The sequence below is a fragment of the Entelurus aequoreus genome, linkage group LG09 (assembly GCF_033978785.1).
Source record: "Entelurus aequoreus isolate RoL-2023_Sb linkage group LG09, RoL_Eaeq_v1.1, whole genome shotgun sequence".
NCBI classification, from domain to species: Eukaryota; Metazoa; Chordata; class Actinopteri; order Syngnathiformes; family Syngnathidae; genus Entelurus; species Entelurus aequoreus.
Window position 1 is genome coordinate 21,304,660 of NC_084739.1, and position 22,500 is coordinate 21,327,159.

Below are 22,500 nucleotides of genomic sequence, written 5' to 3' on the forward strand. Positions count from 1 at the left end.
CATGTAACCAAATATTAACATTGCTATATGTATACTTTTGACCCAGCAGATTTGGTCACATTTTCAGTAGACCCATAATAAATTCATAAAAGAACCAAACTTCATGAATGTTTTTGGTGACAAACAAGTATGTGATCCTATCACTCTACCACAAAAAAAATAAGAGTTGTAGAAAATTATTGGAAACTCAAGACAGCCATGACATTATGTTCTTTACAAGTGTATATAAACTTTTGACCACGACTGTGGAGATATATATATATATATATATATATATATATATATATATATATATATATATATATATATATATATATATATATATATATATATATATATATATATGTATATATATATATATATATATATATATATATATATATATATATATATATACATATATATATATATACATATATATATATATATATATATATATATATATATATATATATACATATATATATATATATATATGTATATATATATGTATATATATATATATGTATATATATATGTATATATATATATATATATGTATATATATATATATATATATATATATATACATATATATACACATATATACATAAATATACACATACGTACATAAATATATACATACATAAACATACATATATACATAAATATATACATACCGATATCTCAATTACGCACGCAGACAGACAGACAGACAGACAGACAGACAGACAGACAGACAGACAGACAGACAGACAGACAGGCGATTGTACACACAAACGAGACTTCACTTTATTTGCTGGGATTGGTTAAATTTGCTTGAAATTGTGCGATCGCGAAGTCCTAGAGGGACTGATTGGAGCAAAACACATATTGTATGCTTAATTTATTTGACAATTTTACATACGCAGCCAACAGGTGGCACCAAATGACTTCTCTCCAAGCAAGTCAAAGCTTTTCTTTCTGTCACTCACACACACCATGAATTGATTAACGTGGACCCCGACTTAAACAAGTTGAAAAACGTATTTAGGTGTTACCATTTAGTGGTCAATTGTACGGAATATGTACTGTACTGTGCAATCTACTAATAAAAGTTTCAATCAAAACGTGTGACCTGGAAAGATGCAGCTGCGACACAAAGACCTAGTAGAAAAAAGCATCTTAAAGGCTAATAAGCAAGTTGGCGAACAACATTTACCGATTGTTATTTCACTTAAATGAAAACACAATGTTTGTCTTTTTTTGTCTGTGATATAATCTTAAAAATGGGTTTCCAATCAAAAAAAGGTTGGAAACGGGAGTCGTCGTCTTATACTTTGGTTTATTATGGTAATCCTAACATTTTTTAAATGTAGCAGAAACCTTTTAAGGTTACAACTGACGGCTTTCATCACTTTTTTCCAGTGATACTTATGGTCTACGACAATGTTGAAAGCATTTATTTCGCTGTAACACATTTAATAAAGAATGTGTTTTTCTTTTGTCTTCTAAATACATTTTTGGTAATTTGGGAAAAGATGATGATCTTTAAGTTAAGAAAAAATAGGATCTTTAAAATAGGGTCATATTATGATTGTTTTCCTACATTTAATAATAATAATAATACCTGGGATTTATATAGCGCTTTTCTAAATACCCAAAGTCGCTTTACATGTGTGTGTGTGGGGGGGGGGGGGGGGGGGGGGGATTAAAACAACTTTATTAGGAAAAGAAACTAAGAAAAGAAAAAAAAGAAAAAACAATTTAAAACAATTCCTTGTGGTCTACATAACATGGTGGTTCTTTGTCAAAATTTTGAATAGATTATGTTTTACAGACAATCTTCAAGCCGCATTCTAGCCGTCTCTTCAGGATGCCTCGTTTTGTGGGCGATCTTATTTACGAGCCTCCACTTTGACTGCTTCTTCTACCTATTAGCCATGTTATAATTTTTAGCGCTTCCATATTGAGTCTACTGACAGAAAAAGTTAGAACTATAAGCTACTTTGTATTAGAAATGGCAACAGCGGAGGATGTATGTGCATGTACGAGCCAGTCTGCCCCACAATAAGAGGATAGAGAAAAATAAGGAACAGATCCAACAAACAAAATGCATGCTTGTTTGTTTCATTAGAAAAATGATTTTCTTAAATGGAACTTCTCTTAAATTCATTGGACCTGCCTTCATTGGGAGTTAGCCAAAACAAGATGCTAAACGCTAATATAACAATTGGGGAAATTGAAGAAGCAATACAAAGGACCAAAAATAACAAATCCCCGGGGACAGATGGCTTTAGTGCCGAATTTTACAAGACATTTAAAGAAGAGTTGATTCCCTTATTACAGACCTCCTTTAATTACACCCTTAAAAAAGGAAAAATTCCCCCCTCATGGAAAGAAGCGATTATATCAGTAATACATAAAGAAGGTAAAGATAAAGAAGACTGTAACAATTATAGACCTATTTCGCTACTGAATGTGGACTACAAGTTGTATACATCTATTATTTCAAAAAGGTTTGAAAACTTTATGTCGGATCTAATAGAGGACTGCCAAACTGGATTTATTAGGGAAAGACAAACTCAGGATAACATAAGGAGAGCCTTACATTTAGTTGATGAAATACAGAAGACAAAAACAAGTGCTATGCTCGTGAGTGTTGATGCTCACAAAGCATTCGACAGTGTAAATTGGTTATACCTGTATAAAGTAATGGAAAGACTAGGCTTTAACAAAAAATCAGTACAGATAATAAAGTCACTATACCAAGAACCATCAGCTAGAGTCAAAATAAATGGAAGTCTTTCGAAAAGCTTCAAATTGGAGAGGTCTACCAGGCAGGGTTGCTGTTTATCCCCGACGTTATTCGCATTATTTATAGAACCATTAGCCCAACTGATTAGAGAAAACAAGGAAATTAAAGGTATACAGATTAGACATAATGAACACAAGGTGGGGCTTTTTGCAGACGATGTACTGATCTATCTCCGAGATCCAGAAGAAACATTCCCTAGATTAATGAGAACCCTCGAAGATTATGGACGATATTCGGGGTATAAGTTAAATGTCACAAAAACACAAATATTATTGTTAAACTATAACCCCTCATTAGAAATTAGAGAGACGTATAAACTAAATTGGGACCTGGAAATGGTCAAATATTTGGGAGTTAATATAACAAAGGAAAGAGATAAACTATATGAAGCCAACTATGGGTCGATAAATCTGAGGCTTAAAATGGATCTGGAGAGATGGTCAGTGCTGTGTCTGGACTTAAGCTCAAGAATAGAAATAATCAAGATGAATGTGTTGCCGAGACTCTTGTACTTGTTTCAATCCCTACCAGTAGCAGTACCACAAATACAATTTGATGAGTGGGATAAAAATATATCGAGATTCATATGGGGGGGTAAAAGACCCAGAATTAGGTTCGAAACTCTCCAGCTGCCCAAGGTAAAAGGGGGAATGGCATTGCCAAATCTGAAAGAATATTTCCATGCAGCCCAACTTCGGTATCTAGTATGCTGGTGTAGACCAGAATACGAAGCGAAATGGAAGGGAATTGAATTAGACCAGGGGAGAGATCTTATCCAAAACTTGTTGGCAAATAAAACAATAGAAAAGAGAGTAGAGGCAGAACTGAGTCCGATTACTAAATTTACAATTGGAATTTGGAATAATATCTCAAAAAAATACAAATTAGAGGATGAAAGAAAGATACTAGGATGGTTGACACGTGATCCCAATTTCAAGCCTGGGTTCGAAGATCATGGGTTTAAACAGTGGGAACGAAAAGGCTTGACGGCAATGTGCACACTGTTGGAAGATGGGCAGATGAGGAGTTTCGAAGACCTACGGGCGACATATGATCTAGACAAACATGAGTTCTTCCGGTATTTACAGATAAGGGACTACTATATTAAAAAAATTAAAAGGGCATCAATGAACCCGCTAATTAGAATAATGGTACAAGCTTATAATAATAAAAAATGTAGAGTGATCTCAGCTGTTTACCAGGGATTGATGACAAGCAAGGGGACTTCAACCATGTACATTAAAGAGAAATGGGAAAGAGGATTTGGGGAGCAGATCACTGAAAAGGACTGGTATAATATTTGTAAAACGCAGTGCACGGCCACGAGTTCTAGGGTATGGAGGGAGTTTTGCTGGAAAAACATGACTAGATACTTTATAACTCCAAAAATAAGCGGAAGAGTCGCAGCAAAGAAACAACCATGTTGGAGGCTATGTGGAAATATGGACGCTGACCACGAACATGTGTTCTGGAACTGTCCCAATATTGAAAAATATTGGTATGACGTGTGGTCAGTGATAAAAGAAGTACTACAATATGACATTCCAAAAACAAGTATGATACTATACTTGGGAAACTTGACGCAGGAATATATGCAATTCGATGATTTCTATTTAGTCAAGGTTTTGTTAGCAGCCAGCAAAAAGGCAATTACAAGACTGTGGCGTAGTAGCAGCTCACCGACCTGTGAACAGTGGCTGTGCATTGTGGAAGAACTATATGTAATGGAAAGATTTACACATAGACTCAGAATACAGGAGGAACTATTTCTTGAGAAATGGACAAAATGGACTGAATACAAAACTCAGGAAAATGACACCACAAATGCTTGATATGGAATATAAATTGACTATGTATATATTGTAAGATGTTGACCCTGTTGATATATGTATGCATGTGACAGAATAAAAATTTAAGTTTAAAAAAAAGAAAAATGATTTTCTTCGGTAGTTAAACACAGCCATTCATCTAAAGAGCATACACCCATTGGCGCAGATTGTATCAAGCCTAAACAGACATTAAAGAAACAGCAGGAGCTACACGCGTTCTTTATAGAGACCACGCATCAGCCTAGCTGGACCATCATCAGAGCCTCATCCACAGAGCTCTCTTTTGGGAGGATAAAAAATAAGAAAGCCGGGGGATGAAGTTACACAAACAGCTCGCCTCACCTGTAAGAGATATTTCTGGCTGCCATACATGACGTACTGAGGGGCAAGACTGTAGATCATGTAGCTGGTATGGAGAACAATCAAGAGAAGAATCATGCAGAGGAAGAGGAGAGCCTGTGGACGGGTTTTTTTAGGCCGGATTTTGTAGAGCTGCAAAGGAGAGTAAATTTACATTTGTAAGAGCAATTGAATACACAATGATTCAGGTCAGTATGAAGGTGGTATCTTTATATACCCTTATCCAGAAGAACCAGATACCCATGTTGCGAATACCAGCCATGGACGTGAGGACAAAATACATTGTGATGATTGTAATCAGGATGTAATCCAACGGAAAAACCTGCAACACCACGCAGAAACAATAAGTGCAAATGCAAGGAGACAACGCAATTTCACTTAACCTAACATGCATTAAATTATCATTCGACGCACTATCATTAAACCATGGGCGCATTAAAAGAATATATATAACTTTAGGCTCATCTTTATTTAGTGTTAATATATATATTTAATGAAGCAATGGTTGGATACTTACAGGTTGTAAGGTTAATAGAAGTTCATTCAAAGGATTGGTTAGATTGGTACCAAAGATTATGAATCCAGAGCTGATTCCAGCAGAGTGCAGAGCTTTATCCAAACTGAAATGCAGTAGAACATAACTAGAATAAGCAATTACTATTCATCATAGTTAAAAACAATCAGGGTCATATGTCTAACATTTACCATGAAAACACAGAGGTACGAAAAATACACTTACTTTGAAATGAACAGGGCAACAGTGAACAGCAAAGCAACCAGGATGAAGAAAATGCCCAATATTATCTGCACAGAGAGATAATATGAATTTGTTGTTTAAAAAATAATGAAATGACAGTCATACAGTGTAAAGATGTTTGTTAGTTTTCAGGATACTGCCTAGTTTGTGGGGATACACATTATAACCTAATTCATCTGCACCTTGACCAAATCCTCACTAAAATGTAAATGAATTAAATGGAAATAATTGTTGGATATTTTCGTAGAATCCTGCAACTGTATCTGTTCTAGTATTCACTCGCTGTTTAAAAAAACAGGTCAATTAAGAAGCAGAGCAAAAATGAACTCAAGATTAGTAGTTAGTTAGAATACTAAATAGTGACAACAATGATTAGATGAATATGCACACACATTGAGTCAATACTACTGCTTTAAAAAATGTCTATTGGCCCACATAAATCTGCCATGTCTTATGTGAAGTAGAGACCATATGGCTTGACCCTCCAGTGCTTGGTAGTGATGCCAAAGGTGACAAAGGGAAGCAATGGTGCAAACCAGACATGAGGAGAAAGGTGAGTGGCAGCCAAAAAAGCAATAAAAGTCATATTGTTCATCTTAAAAAGATATTGTTCCAAACAAAGTAAAGGAATACATTGGCAAAAGTGTTTGATCAACATATACCGTGTAACGAAAACCAGTACAGAAGTGTGGGTCCAATGTAATTATAATAAAAAAAATATTTTTGGCTCCTGGCTGCCAACTGGCCAGCTGGCCATGCCCCAGTGGGGGAGTGGAATCAAAACTGAATGTGGACAAAAACACATATATTGGTCATTCATTTCATTGTATTTAAGCTTTCTGCTAATATGGGTGCATCTCTCATTACCATTAATGTGATGTTGGATGTTGAGTTTGAACTTTCACATGATTTAGATTACTACATCTGTTTCAACAAGGAAAATATAATTGAATTACACTGTATATTTCAAAGTATGTTTGAAATTGTGTTTTTATTGCTTCTGTTTTCTGTGTTACTGTATTAACATTTGAGTTGTGACATTTAAATACTTAACAAATACAATAATCATCTTGGGGCATTGGTATGTGAAACACTTAGAGGATTTAATTAGGTTATTGTAAAAAATAAATAAAATAAATGCACCAAATTGATAGACATTGACATTAGGGCTAAAGAAAAGTTGTATTTCTTACTATGATGAATTGTTCAACTTTCAAGTCACAGACTCACAAATTGTGGCTCTGTTTAAAGAGGACCTATTATGCTTTCGCTCCTTTTTTGACCAATAAATGTTGTTACAATGTCGTGTTAAACAATAACAAAGTGTCAATTAATAAGGTTCATGCATTTGGAAATGAGCCGTGAAAGCCGTTTTGGAACGCTTTACACTCTGTTTTGCAGTCTTTTTTAAAAAATGATGTCGCATTGACTTCAGTGTGCACCGACTTACTTATATGGGCATGGTCATGTAAATGCTTTAGGCCTCTCCCCTCATTCAGTCTGCTTTTGAAGTTATATTGTTGTGTTATATTGTCTTAGCATGTTGCACAAAGGCTCCAAGAAAATGTTTGTTTAGGTGTGAGGGAAAGTTACCTTTGTTTAGCTTTACTAAAGAGTCAAGCACCGGTAAAGTTTGTATTTTTTTTCAACTCCCGCATAAGCTTAATGAGGACGTAGTGCTTGGCAGGAAGCCTACTGGAGTGGAGCAATAGGGTGAACACTCGGACTGCAACAATTAGCTCAATTAATTCCATTTTTAAAAATGTTGATTTATATTCTGTTGCTTTGATTAAGCGTTTAATGAGTGTAACTAATAAAAATTGATAAAATCTGGACCTCATGTGCCCGGAACTTTAAATCCACAGACATAACTTCCGCACGACCGCTGCAGTACAGCGCAAATGAGAGCGGTGGTGTGTGGATGCAGGGAGCTGGGTTGAGTTTGTATTATATTTTTATTTATGCACACAAGTTAAAAGTGAAATGTGTGTTTATTTCAACTATGTTTCCTAAAACACGAAATGAGGCGGTGAAATGTGTTTTATCCGATTACTCGATTAATCGAACAAACTAATTGATAGATTACTAAATTCCTAATTGCTGTAGCCCTAAATTAAAAAACAAGGAAGCAATGCATACCGACCAAGATCTACAAAGCTTTCTGTGCAGGTAATCATATGTAGCTACTCTATAGGAGTCCGAACGTTAAATAAAACCGGCTCGTAAATTACTCCAGCATGAGCCATATGTTTCCAAACATAGGCCACTTTATTATGTATATTTGTATGTTTATGTAGTGTTTCTTAACCATAGGGTGCCCTATAGAAAGACACCAAAAAATATCTGTTCCTCAGCAGTGGTCCATATTGGCCGCAGCAGTACTCAGTTGTAATACACCTTTCCACCACTTGTGACAGTAATGACAATATCAAACAGAGAAAGGCTGAAGCCATAATCATAGAAAAGTTTCTTAACCGCAAAAAGTGGTGAAGCTGTATTTTCATTTGAATTAAAATGTTATTGACTGTTTATTTAAGAAACACATACTGTACACTATTATTACTAATTATTCATTTAGTTTTTTTTTGTAATTTTAACACTGCATAATTGTATTAAAATGTTTCATCAGTTTTTATGAGTTCTGTCTTTTGCAGCAAATTTGGTTAATATTTATTTCTGTAATCAGCCTGGCATTAGAAACAAGAGTAAGATTACTAATTGAGTGTTAATTTCTGAGTGGGCCACAGGTCCCTCTGTAGTGGAAAAGTTGGGCCCAGAGGGCAAAAAGGTTAAGAAGCCCTGCTTTAGAAGATGAGTTTGATGAACGAGCAAGAAATTGAAATTATACGATACTGATGGTTCACATGATTGCACTGAACTTTAACAAAAAACATGGAATGAACATCACAAATGTATGGAAACATATGGCCTCCCTTGTATAATATGCTCATTAAAAAAAAATTAAAAGTTCAGTTTAGATGAAAGTGAGTGCTTAACTTTTTGAACAAATTACATTACTGTAAAGACATACAGTATTTCAGGGTTTTTAATGGGTATAATGTATACAAAATAATACGCACAATGAGGGTTTATTTGATCTGATTCCACCTGCATGAATACTGCCATGATCATTTTCTACCCTGCCCTTTGGACAAGGACAAAGAGACGCTTATTGTTGGCCACTTTGTTTTACCAGCGCTGGTTACACAGCAGGTATATCAGGTGGAAATAACTGTTCTGCACTTAAATAAATTAGAAGCTATAGATGTAAGACGCATGTCCTCATGAATTCACCCAGACAGCTCTTGGGATGATGTCAAACTGAAAGCAGACGTGTGATGGATAGTATTGTCAATCCACATAGAGCAGTCCTTTAAGTGCATCTCTTGAGTAATTGCAGTTCACGTGCAGCATTGGAGGAGTTTAATACATCAAGTACAATACAGTTTGCTTTCTCAGATTGCCGTAACGTGGCAAAAAGGAAATAAAGTGGCACTAAAAGGAACCAAAAGATGTTACCTAAAAATCTGGAGATTTTCCTTTCGAACATTAGTATAAAGTGGAAGATGAAACTTTGTAGTTACGCAATTATGGATAAAAGTGAATGTAAAGCAGCCCACATTGGCGAACTAGTGAAATGCTGACACTAGCGTACTGACATAAAGGTAAGGTTTAACAACAAAAAACAATGGACTGTCAAGAGCGGCTAGTCATTGTGCATACCAATCTATCAAAACATTACATCAATGCAGATTCACCAAAATAAAACTCGTAATTATATTTGCTCATCAAGCAGTTCATACTAGGAACTGGTATGGAAAAGGTGTATGATCAAAAAAGACTTGTTTCAGCACTACAAAACTTTAGGTTAGAATTCTTAAAAACGAAGCATTTGATCCTCCTCCGTTATGGCGGTTTATGGAGGAAAGCTCAACCAGTATCTCTTAGGGCTCTGGTTCACTCTACCATTCACTCACCAACATTCGCTTTTACGAAAAATCCAATCGTAAAAAACCTAATTTAGAATCTGGATTCAGTTAAAGGGCTATTTTGGCTTGTAGACTATACTTGCACCCATCATTGCTAATTTTGCTTTCTCTCCCTCTCTTGTCCATAGTGCCTTTTTAAGATGGTCAAGTCAGGGGATCAACAGCATTAAAGATGTATACATTGACAACACTTTGCCTCTTTCCAGCAATTTTAGGATATTTTTTCACTCCCTAACCAACATTTTTTTTTGTGACTTAGGAGTGACCCTATCTTAGAGCTGGTCAGAGAGTTTTTGTAGATTTCATAAGTGTTCTATCTGTGCAAGACACAGCCTCATCCAATGCAAGTTAATACATCGTACTTATTCTACCAAGGTCCGACTGGCTAAAATGTATGACGGAATATGACGGAACATTCTCCAGCTAATTTTAATACATATGTTTTGGCTTTGTCCACCCCTGTGCAGCTAATGAACTGAAATTTGTAATACTTTATTTTTGGTAATTGCCGAAAAGATTGACCTGAATCCTCTAAGCGGACTATTTGGGGTAGCCCCTTTGTCATCTTCTCGTAGCAAATCCCAAAAGAAGACTAGAAGATTAATTGGGTTGAATTGGAAGGCAACAGACCTCCACCCCAGATCCCACCTCACTCCTACCCACTTCTCTAAAGTGGGCTGGCTCAAGGTGGAGGACAGAGTTAAACAACTAGCACTGAGCCTAGTCTATAAAATCCGCTACACCTCCCTGATACCGAAGTACATGTCAAACTACTTCCTTAACGTAAATGACCGCCATAACCACAACACCAGGGGGAGCTCCACTAACCACGTTAAACCCAAATTCCGAACTAACAAAGGTCTTAACTCATTCTCTTTCTATGCCACATCAATGTGGAATGCGCTCCCAACAGGTATAAAAGAAAGGGCATCTCTATCCTCCTTCAAAACCGCAATAAAAGTTCACCTCCAGGCAGCTACAACCCTAAACTAACACCCTCCCCGGATTGCTAACAATCAAATGTAAACAATCAAATGCAGATACTTTTTCTTATACCTTCTGATCTCTCTCTCTCTCTCTATGTCCACTACTTGATGTCCATATCCTAACCCCCCCCTCCACACCCCTGATTGTAAATAATGTAAATAATTCATTGTGATTATCTTGTGTGATGACTGTATTATGATGATAGTATATATGATAGTATATATCTGTATCATGAATCAATTTAATTGGACCCCGACTTAAACAAGTTGAAAAACGTATTCGGGTGTTACCATTTAGTGGTCAATTGTACGAAATATGTACTTCACAGTGCAACCTACTAATAAAAGTCTCAATCAATCAATCAAAAAACCCTCCTTACCTCACCCGCTGGTTTAAAGAGGTTCTTTATTTTCTCAAACTGGAAAAGATTAGTACAACATTGAATGGTTGTTCTGTGAAGTTTCGGGAAGTATGGGGTGGTTTCTTAAATTATGTAAAGGAGACTGATCTCCAGCTTGGCCCCAACTGAGACGTGATTGAATTGTGGTTGATTGGTGAGCCTTTTGTGTATTGCTGCACCATGTTGAGGCCATTCGAAAGTGCAGTTGTCTGTGGCTTTACATCAATATTAGCTTGTACTTATTTGGCTGTTTTTTGTTTTGTTTTTTTGGGTGGGGAGAAAAAAGAACATTTGATTTATATTGTGTTGTATTTCTTTTAACTGTTTTGTCAAAAATATTCAAAAGACAAATGTTAAAAAAAATAAAATAAAGATGTGTTTCTTCCTACTCCTTTTTAGATTAGGTTTACTGTAAACATGTGATGTCCTTCAATGTAACCTTCTCGTTACATGTTTGACTAAAAAACAAACCATTACCAATATAATTACCTTGAAAGGTCTAAGAGCGCTGCCGACTTTGTTGCAGCAGGTCCTCTCTGCAATTTCCAGGTGCCTCCCTCTGCGTCGGAGAACCTGCAGCTTGCCTTCCAGCTCCTGCAGGTTGTTTCTGTCTCTTGATGACAAGGGGCGGCCATCTTTACACTGACAACAATAAAACAACAAAAAAAGACACCTCAGACATCAAATGTGAAGCATACTGATGAACAAACACAGGATGATATTTAAAATAAAATGTAACAAGGTCTTTGAAGAGACATTGTGATATCAGTATGACAAACCCGCATATACTGTATGTTTAAGAAAATATATATAGTACTGTTATAATAGGCTTGAATAACAATAGGTTAAAAAAACATAAGCTATTAGTGGATATTAAGAAAACCAATTATATTCTAAAGTTTGTAAGGCAATTTACTATCTACATATTGCTATTTTATAGTACATGTATTTCCTTGTGGTTGTTGTTTGGAGTTGGGTACAACTTTACTGCATTAAAGACAAGTGTTTGTAATAGTTTTGTAGCCTCATTTGGCAAACATATTGGTGGTCAAAATATCAGAAACCCCTTCTTAAAAGTGACTGTTCAAAGTTACATTTTTCAAACAACAAAATATAACAAGAATACCACTGGCTATATTATATTAACATCAAGTGGTCAAAAGAACATATAATTTATAAAGATGGAAAAAGAAAAAAGGCTGGTATTATTGGCTTTATGTACAGTTGCCTCATACTTGCATACAAGAGCATGTCTACATACACAAAAGCAGTCTCAGAGAAGCACCTAACAATTTGCAGTCGTGTTGTTGTTAAATTAGGCTATACATTCAATGATAGCAAACGTTAGCAGATAAACTTTGCTAAATTGCTATCATTCGCTGACATCAACCATAACTAATGCATGTCTGCCATGTGTGTTGTGTGGGGCGTACTTTACGTGTTTAAAAGCAGAAGAGGGCTAATTCAAATGTTTAGGAAACTTTCCAAAGTTAGCGAGCTCCCTTTACTCAAGCCGGGTAAGGCTTGCAAACAGTCAATTTAATATTAGCCAGTACATTTCTATGCCACTGTGAACTATACCGGCAATAATAAACATACAGTCAAATGAGTAAATCCGATAATACTACTACACTGTTTGTAATAATACAAACATAAATGTTGGTAATAATTACTGATGCGCATGTTCGTGTCACACCTTGGATTTCAGCTTCTCGATCTGATGCTCGACATCATCAATGTCCTCTGTGTTCTCCAGGCGTTCATAAGCCACACTCCGTGTGCCTTTTATCAGATTCAAAGGCAACACAGACATACCGTATGCCTGAAGAAGAAAGGGCAAAACATTTTTGCAAGACTGTGTTGTTGCTCATGCGAGTATACATCCACCTACGCATTCCCACCCTCTGCCACAAACTATGGCACGGAGCGAGCATTAGATGAAGGCAAGCAAATATACACACAGTTGACAAAGGGATTTGACCGCCTCATGGCCTCCCAGGCTGTGTCAGTTTTGGCTGAGGAAGATTAAAATAGTAGAATGTATAAATAATAGTGCTCAAAACTACTGGTGAATTTGCTGCAACCACTTTGTGTGGCTATCACGGTTTAAAATCACCATGATGCAATGTACAGCTTAACAGTGCCCCCATGTGACAAAACTATACCCTCCATCCAGAATGTGATGAATTTTTAAGAGATTTTTCAAACAAAAAATCTGGGTTAAAAGGAAGGTGCATCAAGGTACCATCAATGATGAATGACATGGAGTGGGATGACATGAAGCAGAATTTGATACACCTTAGCTGACTTGCACACAAACATGTAAACAAATGCAAACAGTCAGGATATATACCCATTATAGAGAGAGAGGCTATTAGCACTAAATTCAAAAGGTGCTTTTAAATCTTTTGACATATGGGCTTTAATCTCCTGAAGGGATGTTTGAACTTTAATTTAAAATGAGGGGCACCTCTAAAACCTGACAACATAGCGATCAATACGAATGAATATAACAGAGGCAAGTCAATGCTCTTACTCACCCTGTCATGTCTCGCTTTTACAAACCTAGCAGGGAGCCATTTATTGCCTCGTAATAAAACAAAAGGACACGTCTGTGCTAGGCATCTTTCAGCCTTGACAAACATGCTGCCCTATTTCCTCTACTTTCCAAAAGTCACCCTGTATTTTTTTTATTTTTAAAAACAACTTTTAATAGTTTCTGCATGTTATGAAGCATTGACCGTGTCGCATGGGATAGTAAGAAAGGCTAGACTATTATTAGTCTCGACTGTGGATCTGCGCTACGGGCGAATGTCGCCTCCTGCAATGAATCATGGAGCTCTTAAGACCGGAACATGTCCAGAATATCAAATACACTCATAAAAGGAAAACCTGTCCAAGATCCCTGGAGAAACATTTCCCTTTCCCTCATGTGACCCTACATGAGAGAAATATAAAATAGGGAAAAAACAGGTGTCTCTTTGCTGCAGTCAACATTTGTAACTCCCATATAATCATGCGCACTCATTAAAGTTAACCCCCATGCAGTCAATAATAACAAAAAATAATAATAAATAAGAGGTGATGGGAGTGTTAACCGGATTTAAATTTTGATAATGGCTTCGCACAATTATGAAAATACAATAATCGGGGAAAAAAAACTATTAATGGACCGCGCAATGTGCATGCAAATTCCCGAGCTGATGATGAGGGAATGAGTGAAAAAAAAAATAGAGCGCATCTATTAGAAGTTTGAGATATCACTATGGTTGCTACTTTTTATTTGTCACAACGCTAGTACTGTATGCCTAATCAATAATCACTTAACTCAACAAAAAAGTGAGGGATATGATTTCCTCATCACGAAACTGTGGACTGAGTCATATAATTGGCCAATAAAACAGAAGCCGCTGACAAACACAAAATAATATCAGGGAAATTGACATACATTTGAGTGAAACGTTGTCATTGTGAGTAGGGCTGGGCGATATATCGAGTTTGTAAGATATATCGATACATTTGTAAACAAGATACGAATTAAGAAAATGTCGTAATATCGATATAATTTATTTCACGTTAAAATGACCAAACACCGCTTATTTGTTGTGTTCCTTGTTCTCCCTCGCAAAACTCAATTGGCTACTAAACCCCTCCCCTTCCTACTTCCAAGATTTTTCTATTTTATTTATGTTATGTAATTCTGTGCTACTTAAACAGTTTCTTTTCTGTGGTGTTAATACCCATCTTGAATAACTGGGTTAATAAAAGTGCCACTGACAGTTTACAGTACAGATGTCATACAGTTCAATTTCTGTGAATGTATACTTTCACCGGAAAATATATCGAGATATACAGTATATCGAATATTGAGTTGAAGTAAAAATATATTAAGATATACATTTTCGTCCATATCACCCAGCCCTAATTGTGAGAAGAAAAAACATTTGTTTGGGCAAATAATGTATCTGGTAACGCTCATGTATCCCCGACACACTCAACTGCTCCATCCTGAACTAAACAATGTAGAGAAGGCCACTTGAAACAGCGACTACACTATGACGCTAAGGCTAGCAAAAACAATTTATACACCCACAAAACAACTCATCTGCTTGTGTTCTTGTGAACAACATCATCGATGTAACAACAATGACCACACTGCAAAAACTGAAATCTAAGTAAGATTAAATATCTCAAATAAGGGTGATATTTGCTTATTTTCTGTCTGATAAGATAATTCTTCTCACTAAGCAGATTTTATGTTAGAGTGTTTTACTTGTTTTAAGGGTCTTGGTCCTAAATTATCTCAGTAAGATAGTACAGCTTGTTGCTGAGATTGTATGACCTATATTGAGTAAAACATGCTTGAAACTAGAATATCAACTGATGCAAAGCTGTGTCATTAACACTCACAAGTATAAAACGACTTTTTTAAAGTAGTAATTTCTTACTTCAAGCATGAAAAAAAAAATCATGATGCCGAGTGCATATCATTATGTCAAGATAATGGCACTAGCATTTACTTATTTAAGAAAATATTTCAACATATTGAGCAAAAAGGTCTCTTTTTTTCTACCAAGAAAAGTGCACTTGTTATTAGTAAGAATATACTTATTTTAAGGTATTTTTGGGTTCATTGAGGTTAGTTAATTTTACTTGTTTTGGATAGTCTTGACAAGCCAAATTTTATTGTTCTATTGGCAGATAATTTTGCTTGGTTTAAGTAAAATACCCCTAATTTATTTATTTTTTTCTTGTTTTTGAACACTGACTTTTTGCAGTGCAAACAGTGGTCGCAACTTGAGAAGCGCTCTATTTTTTTTTTAACAGCATCAAGTGAGTCGCTTCCATACTCGTCAAGCTAAGAACTACAGCACAGTACACTTCCCCACTTCACAGTAATAGTGTAGTGCGCCAAATCTGGTTTGACTGCGCTAACATAATAAAGGTTTCAAAAAAGTACCTTGCACCTGCATAATATGCTTAAAGAAAAACTGCACTTTTTTTGGAATTTGGTTATCGTTCACATTCATTATGAAAGACATGACAACCGATGGATTTTTTTTTAAATGCATTATAAATATTAAATAAACGTAAATAAAAGTCCTCTTACAGCGCGGAGCCAATGGGAGCTCCACTATTACGCCCATAAAATCAGATAAATAACCATTCAAAAAACGCCAACAATACTCCATTTAAATTTTGTGATTTGAATATTAACCAAGTATTAGTAATATTGTTATTATAAACGGTAGAGAAACTATTTATAGCGGCGCCGTGATCCCTTCCTGTGTGCCGATGTTTATATAATCGAGTGGTCTGCTGTTTCCTCGCTCTCTGTAAATGTATTGAAGATCATAAATCATGCCTCTCACCTGAAAAGTTGATGGTTTATGATATAACCTGACAAGTTGGGGCACTTTGACAGCCATTTAGGACCTGACACAAAAAGCGCGTGTTTCCCCCGCCCCTACCCCGTTTCTTCGCGAGGATTATGAGACATTTTTCATCTAAATGGAAATATATGAACATCCTAGCAGTCTGAATCCTAATGACAGCGGACGTTATACAATAAGTGATGGTTTATTTAGTTTGTTAGCTCTCATAAAGTCTGTAGTGAGTAATCTGTGATGAAGAAAAAATGCAAACATTGTGACGCATTTTTGAAATTAATGCCCCGCATAAGCTTAAAATTATCAAACTAAATGAAATATTAAATGTTATTATAAATGTGCTCGTTATATACATTACAAATATACTAACATCATGTATACAAAACCCTAATGGGGGTGTTTGGATGTTTTTAGGGGCTCGACAGGCTGAATTCAACGGCTCCCATAGGCTCCAGTGTAAGTTAAGCACTTTCGATCAAATGTAATTTATATTTAGAATGCATTAAAAAAAAAAATCCATCCGTCGTCATGTCTTTCACAATGATTGTGAACGATAGGCAACATTTTCCCCAAAAAATGTGCAGTTCCCCTTTAAAGCACTTTTCATCAATAGATAGTTAAACATTTTATTACATTTTATTTTACACAAAAAGCATAAATTATATGGTGGTAAAATAAGTGTAAAAGGTAAAAAAAAAAAATTAAAAACAACACAGATAAACTGAATTGTATTGTTTTTTGTATTACTACTGTCATTTAAATGTATTGTAATTGCTATTGTTATTGTTTTACTTTTTGCGGTTTATTTACTACTAATTTATATCCAGTTGTTTTAAGTATATTTAAAGTGGAGTTTTGGTGGTAGAATAAATATTAATGATTTGAAATAATGAATAATTGTGTAAAGAATGGTGATTACATTATCAATCAGAATAGTCGTGATTATTATTTTTGCCATAATCGTCCAGCCCTAGTGTGGGGGTTGGATTAGGGTTATGGAACTGGCTGAAATCATTAAGTGTGAGCCTGTTCCGTTGGAATAAGAGGAACTAAAGTAAATCGAGAAATCAGTCCTTTAGAAGTCCTCTTTGTTTTTTTTGTCTTTTAGTTAGCATGGTCAGATTCTTTAAATAAAGAGGCTAATCCAGTACAAGCAAGCTAATTAAAACTGCTTAGGATACAGGGTGCATTAGAGTAATTTAAACTAACCAAGCTAATGGCATTGCAATGTATAACGTTTTAAAATAAATAGCCTTGTTGGTGTGGCACATAAAACATTTTCCCTAAAGCAAATACACGTTCCCAGTGATTCAGGATGAATTTACTTCTAATAAGGTTTTTCCAATTAAATGTCATCCATAACAATCAAAGATTCATTATCTTTAGTTGCTACCATGCTGTGTTAAAGTCCAGTATATGTGTTTAGTGTTGGTCTCAAGAACACCTTTGAGAGGTTTCCTGTCTTGTCTTGCTTGGGCAAGGTGGATTCATTCCCAAGACCAAATCAAATACAAAAACTGCACTGACAGCAGTACTCCACAAGTGAACTGATTTGCACAGTAATGTATAAACTGTGTGGTGAGCTTGGATTTACAGAGAGCGGTTGGTCCTGCAGTGTAATTTCTGACATCAAATAAATTATCATTGTACATACAGTTCAAATATAAATGATTTAGAAAATGTTTCAAAGTAGTGCTTTAGCTGATTTTTAACACCTTCAAATACCTTCTTTCGTCATGATTTTTTTCATTTTTTTTATTATTACTACTGTAATACAGGCTTTAAACTAGTCATAGTGTTGTTCATACTCTTCTTGGTTTAGGTCATTACCAAAAAACACAGCTATATGGGGTTTATTTGGGAAAGACTAAACTGACAAAAAAGTATCAAAGCAAATGGTGGTCAAATATTTTTACACAGTACTGTATTTATACAAACAGTCTGGATGTTTGTTTTTGACTCTTGATCTACACTTGGCTTCTGTTTTATTGACAGCTATCTAGGGTATACATTGAATAATAGCCAGAAACATTTGTCCTATTTAGGAAAGGCCAGAGTGACAGGCTGTCATTGAAGATTAACTGCTAAAAGAAACCCTCTGCAGCATTTCTGTAATCTTTGAACAAAATCTTTGGAAAAAAACTTTTGCTAATCCACATAAGCAGAACAATGAATAGACTTATTACAAGTGAACGTGGAAGTCAATCGCCAGCAAATAATTAAGTCTCTACCCTGTCACTTATATAATTAACTTCTGAGTTTGTTACTTGACATCTACTGAATGGCAGTGGGCGAAGTCTGTAAGCTTTTCAAAAGAAGCTTTATTTTATTTCCCTAAATGTCACATAATTGTTTAGGGAAATTAGCACCGCTTTGACAATTTGTTTCAACATGAGCTTATTTTAAAAGCTGTTGCTTAATCTTACGAAAACAAACCAAATAGTGACCTTAAAACAGAAGTATGTATCAAACTGTGATTATGGTATACCGTTATATTTGTAAAAAGAGTCACTATATAAAGCGCTTTGAGTCACTAGAGAAAAGCGCTATATAAATATAATTCACTTCACTTCACTACAAAATGTTGTTTATGAATATTTAGAATTATACCTCAGATATTGCCATGGTGGTATCTCACACTATCTTCAAAACTTCCATGCAATGTATTGCGGAATAACCAGTATTGGATTTTGCAACAGTATGGTCTTTTCGGTGTTACAAGATCTGACTAAAGAGATACATGCAGGAGTGAATTAATCTAATAAAAGTGTAGGATTGTGAAATTGTTCTAATTGATTAAGTGACAGCTCTTACGCAGGGCAATGTCGTGACGTGTTATTAGATCCACAGGCCTTCTTCATCTTCACCATTTAAGGTCAGATTTTGCATATTTAGAGCACAAATTGTAGAGCAAGAGGAAGGTCAATACATAATTGAGCTAGTTTTATATGTAAAAATAATGATTTTAAATTAAGCCACTGAGAATTCCATTAATAGGATGGATGGACAGTTTAAGAAATAGGGAAGATACACATCATAATAACATGTGAGCTTTGTTCCTAATGGCTATAATCAGACCCCAACTCTGGATTGTTACTATATTTCGTAAAGAAGGCCAACAGCTGGCAGGAACAGTTAGACAAAGCAGATAGTAAAGCGCTTACATGCAGTGATGGATGTAGATTTTATAGTGCCACAATTCGCACCCCTATTGTCACAAGGATGTAGTGTTCTTTGCCGTTAGAGTGAGTTGAAGACAGACTGCAGCAATGCTATTGCTGCGAACAGTGCCGTTTTAAAGATATAAAAATAGCTTTTACAGCAGGTAATTGGAAGAGTCAGTGGCAATTGAAGGACACTGCAAATCTAAGCAAAGCTCTAGCCTCAAAATGTACTTGGGTCATTATCCCACTCTATTGAAAACTGTGAGAACAGTGGCTAAAACCCTAGTTGGAATGGATAAGCGAGGCAAAAGGAAGATTGGTTCTACAACTTACTAGGTTGTGTATTATTCATCAGGAGCTCTAAATTCGATTGTTGTGTAATTTGTCAAGTGGGACTCTCGGCTCAACAGAAATTGGATAGATTGAGGTTGGCTGCCACTTTTACTTTTACTCCCCGGGTTGATGCCCAAGTATTTTCCCCGTATTTTGGTTTTCCCCCAGCACTATTATGTGGTACTCCCTCACTTAAAGGGGAACGACACTATTTTTGGAATTTTGCCTATGATTTACAAATCCAATGTAAGGCCAGAACACATATGTTTTTCTTCTATTTAAGTATGTATGCTAAGTCGTAAAATACGCCCAGTAGGAAGGGGCTAACAATGCAGCTAACGGGAGTACAGTATTTCGCTCATAAAACCCTCTAAAAAACCTTCCAAAAACTAAGCAACACTGCTGAATGATGCTTAGCATTTGTTGTTGAAGGGAAAATCGAACGTTGTGATGCATCTGTGAGATTAACATGCGTATGCTTAAACTGAGCAAAATATGTAAATATAACATGTTAGTATGAATGCGCCTGTCACTACATATGTACTATACAGCCTGTATATAAAACAATGATGGAGGCTTTTGGGTGTTTTTTAGAGTGCTTTATAGGCGGAATAGAGAAACTCTCAATATTGGCTCAAGTGTTAGCTGACTTCTTCTAGCTTGTAATTACAAATTAGCATACATTCAATTACGCATTTTGTGAATTAATGCAAATGATAGAAAAAATCCCCCAAAATTGCAGTTCCCCTTTAAAGCTGTACCACTATGTACAGGGGATATCCGAAGTATATTTACAGTCTCATTACTAAGATATCTATGAAAAATGGACAGTACTAGCCAAAGTTGCCAAATTACCAAATAGTTTTCTTGGGAAAAAATTTGAAATATAGCAAAATGTCAATGTCAAAAGAAAGACAGATATTAAAGGACACACAAGTACATATGTACAGTATAAAACTGACAGTTGATAAGACATGTATAGGACAGCCCGGACTAAAAAATTGTAAGACATCAGTCTGAAAGTCTATCAAAACTTTTAATGAGAGGGAGTCAATAAGTAAAGCTCAGGAACGATGCACAGGTACTGCATTTGAATAATACCAACTTAACAAAATATGAAAATAACTCAAATCATGTGTCATAGCACATTTTTCAACTCACTGTGTAAGTGATCACTGCCAGCATCCCAATCAAGGTCAATGAGCTGATGGAGAAAGCCAGAGCAGTTAGACCATCTGTAAGCAGAAAGACAGGACATCAATTGGATATACAGTGTCTCGTATGACCTTGTTCTAAAGAGACATTAGTGGAATGCTGCCATAGACTATTTTTACAAATATCTGTAGTGGCACAATCATCGCATATTTTACCGGTGATTCTTTTTTTTTGTCATTTCATTTAAAATTAATTACCAATGTTCCAAAAGAAAATCAGGTGTTACATGATCTCTATTTGTTTACATCATCACACAGTTCACACCTTTAATTAGGTACACATTTATAACAATACATTCTTTAAAGTAAAGCCACTCATGGAGCAATGTGTTTAATTGAAACAGTTTTACTTGAACAGTACATAACCTTATAGAACCTCTATGCAGAAATTCCACTATGTCAGGCATTTTTTAAGTACTTTAACTTGAGAGAACAAGGGAATATACTTTTCTGTTTTAGATGGTGTACATAGATGATTGTGTTGGTTCATTTGAAAGACTTGGACACAGCCTAACTTGCTTGGACAAAGACAAATTTCCTATCATTGGTTTTATGAGAAATCAATTATCACAAAAAAAGGAATGTTTTTTTAGAAATACTTGGCTGGGCATAAAATGTAAACAAGAAGATGTGGTCTTGCTTAACTTCTCCAGAAAAGGCAAACACGCTCCTGGACAGTGTCTATACACAAGTACAGTTGTACTGCAGTGATAAAACCATGCCTAATGTGAATAATATAAAGAGAACAATATTGTCGACTCTGTCTAAAATACTCCCACATTTAAGAGAATTACAATGAAAGAAGACAGTGTACCAGAAACTAAATTCCCCAAAATAAATCAAATGCTCTCAATGTTGGTAACATTTATTCAAATTGAGACATGTCCAAGAGTTGTTCATTGAAGTTTCATTATGATAACTAGTTTTTTTTAATTTCCAATCTGTCTTATATATATATATATATATATATATATATATATATATATATATATATATATATATATATATATATATATATATATATATATATATATATATATATATATATATATATATATATATATATATATATATATATATATATAAACACATGTATATAAATATATATATGTACATATATGTATACATATATATGTATATATGTACGTCTACATACATATATACACACATATATACATATACATATATACATATACATATATACATGTATATATACACATATATACATATACATATACACATATACGTACATATATATATTTACATATGCAAATATACACAAACATATATACACATATGCA

At 35.1% G+C, this 22,500-nt stretch overlaps 1 protein-coding gene across 2 annotated transcripts in view; it reads right to left on the reverse strand.

Moving 5' to 3' along the window:
- The window catches only part of lmbrd1 (LMBR1 domain containing 1), a 109,581-nt gene that overhangs the window by 30,150 nt on the left and 56,931 nt on the right, over window positions 1-22,500 (reverse strand). For both annotated transcript variants that reach the window (XM_062058309.1, XM_062058308.1), the window contains 7 exons: window positions 21,147-21,220; window positions 12,795-12,920; window positions 11,588-11,740; window positions 5,705-5,769; window positions 5,483-5,585; window positions 5,183-5,287; window positions 4,948-5,097 (listed from right to left, as the gene is read on the reverse strand). In XM_062058309.1, the coding sequence (XP_061914293.1) occupies window positions 4,948-5,097; window positions 5,183-5,287; window positions 5,483-5,585; window positions 5,705-5,769; window positions 11,588-11,740; window positions 12,795-12,920; window positions 21,147-21,220 (776 nt within the window). The remainder of the gene's footprint in view (window positions 1-4,947; window positions 5,098-5,182; window positions 5,288-5,482; window positions 5,586-5,704; window positions 5,770-11,587; window positions 11,741-12,794; window positions 12,921-21,146; window positions 21,221-22,500) is intronic.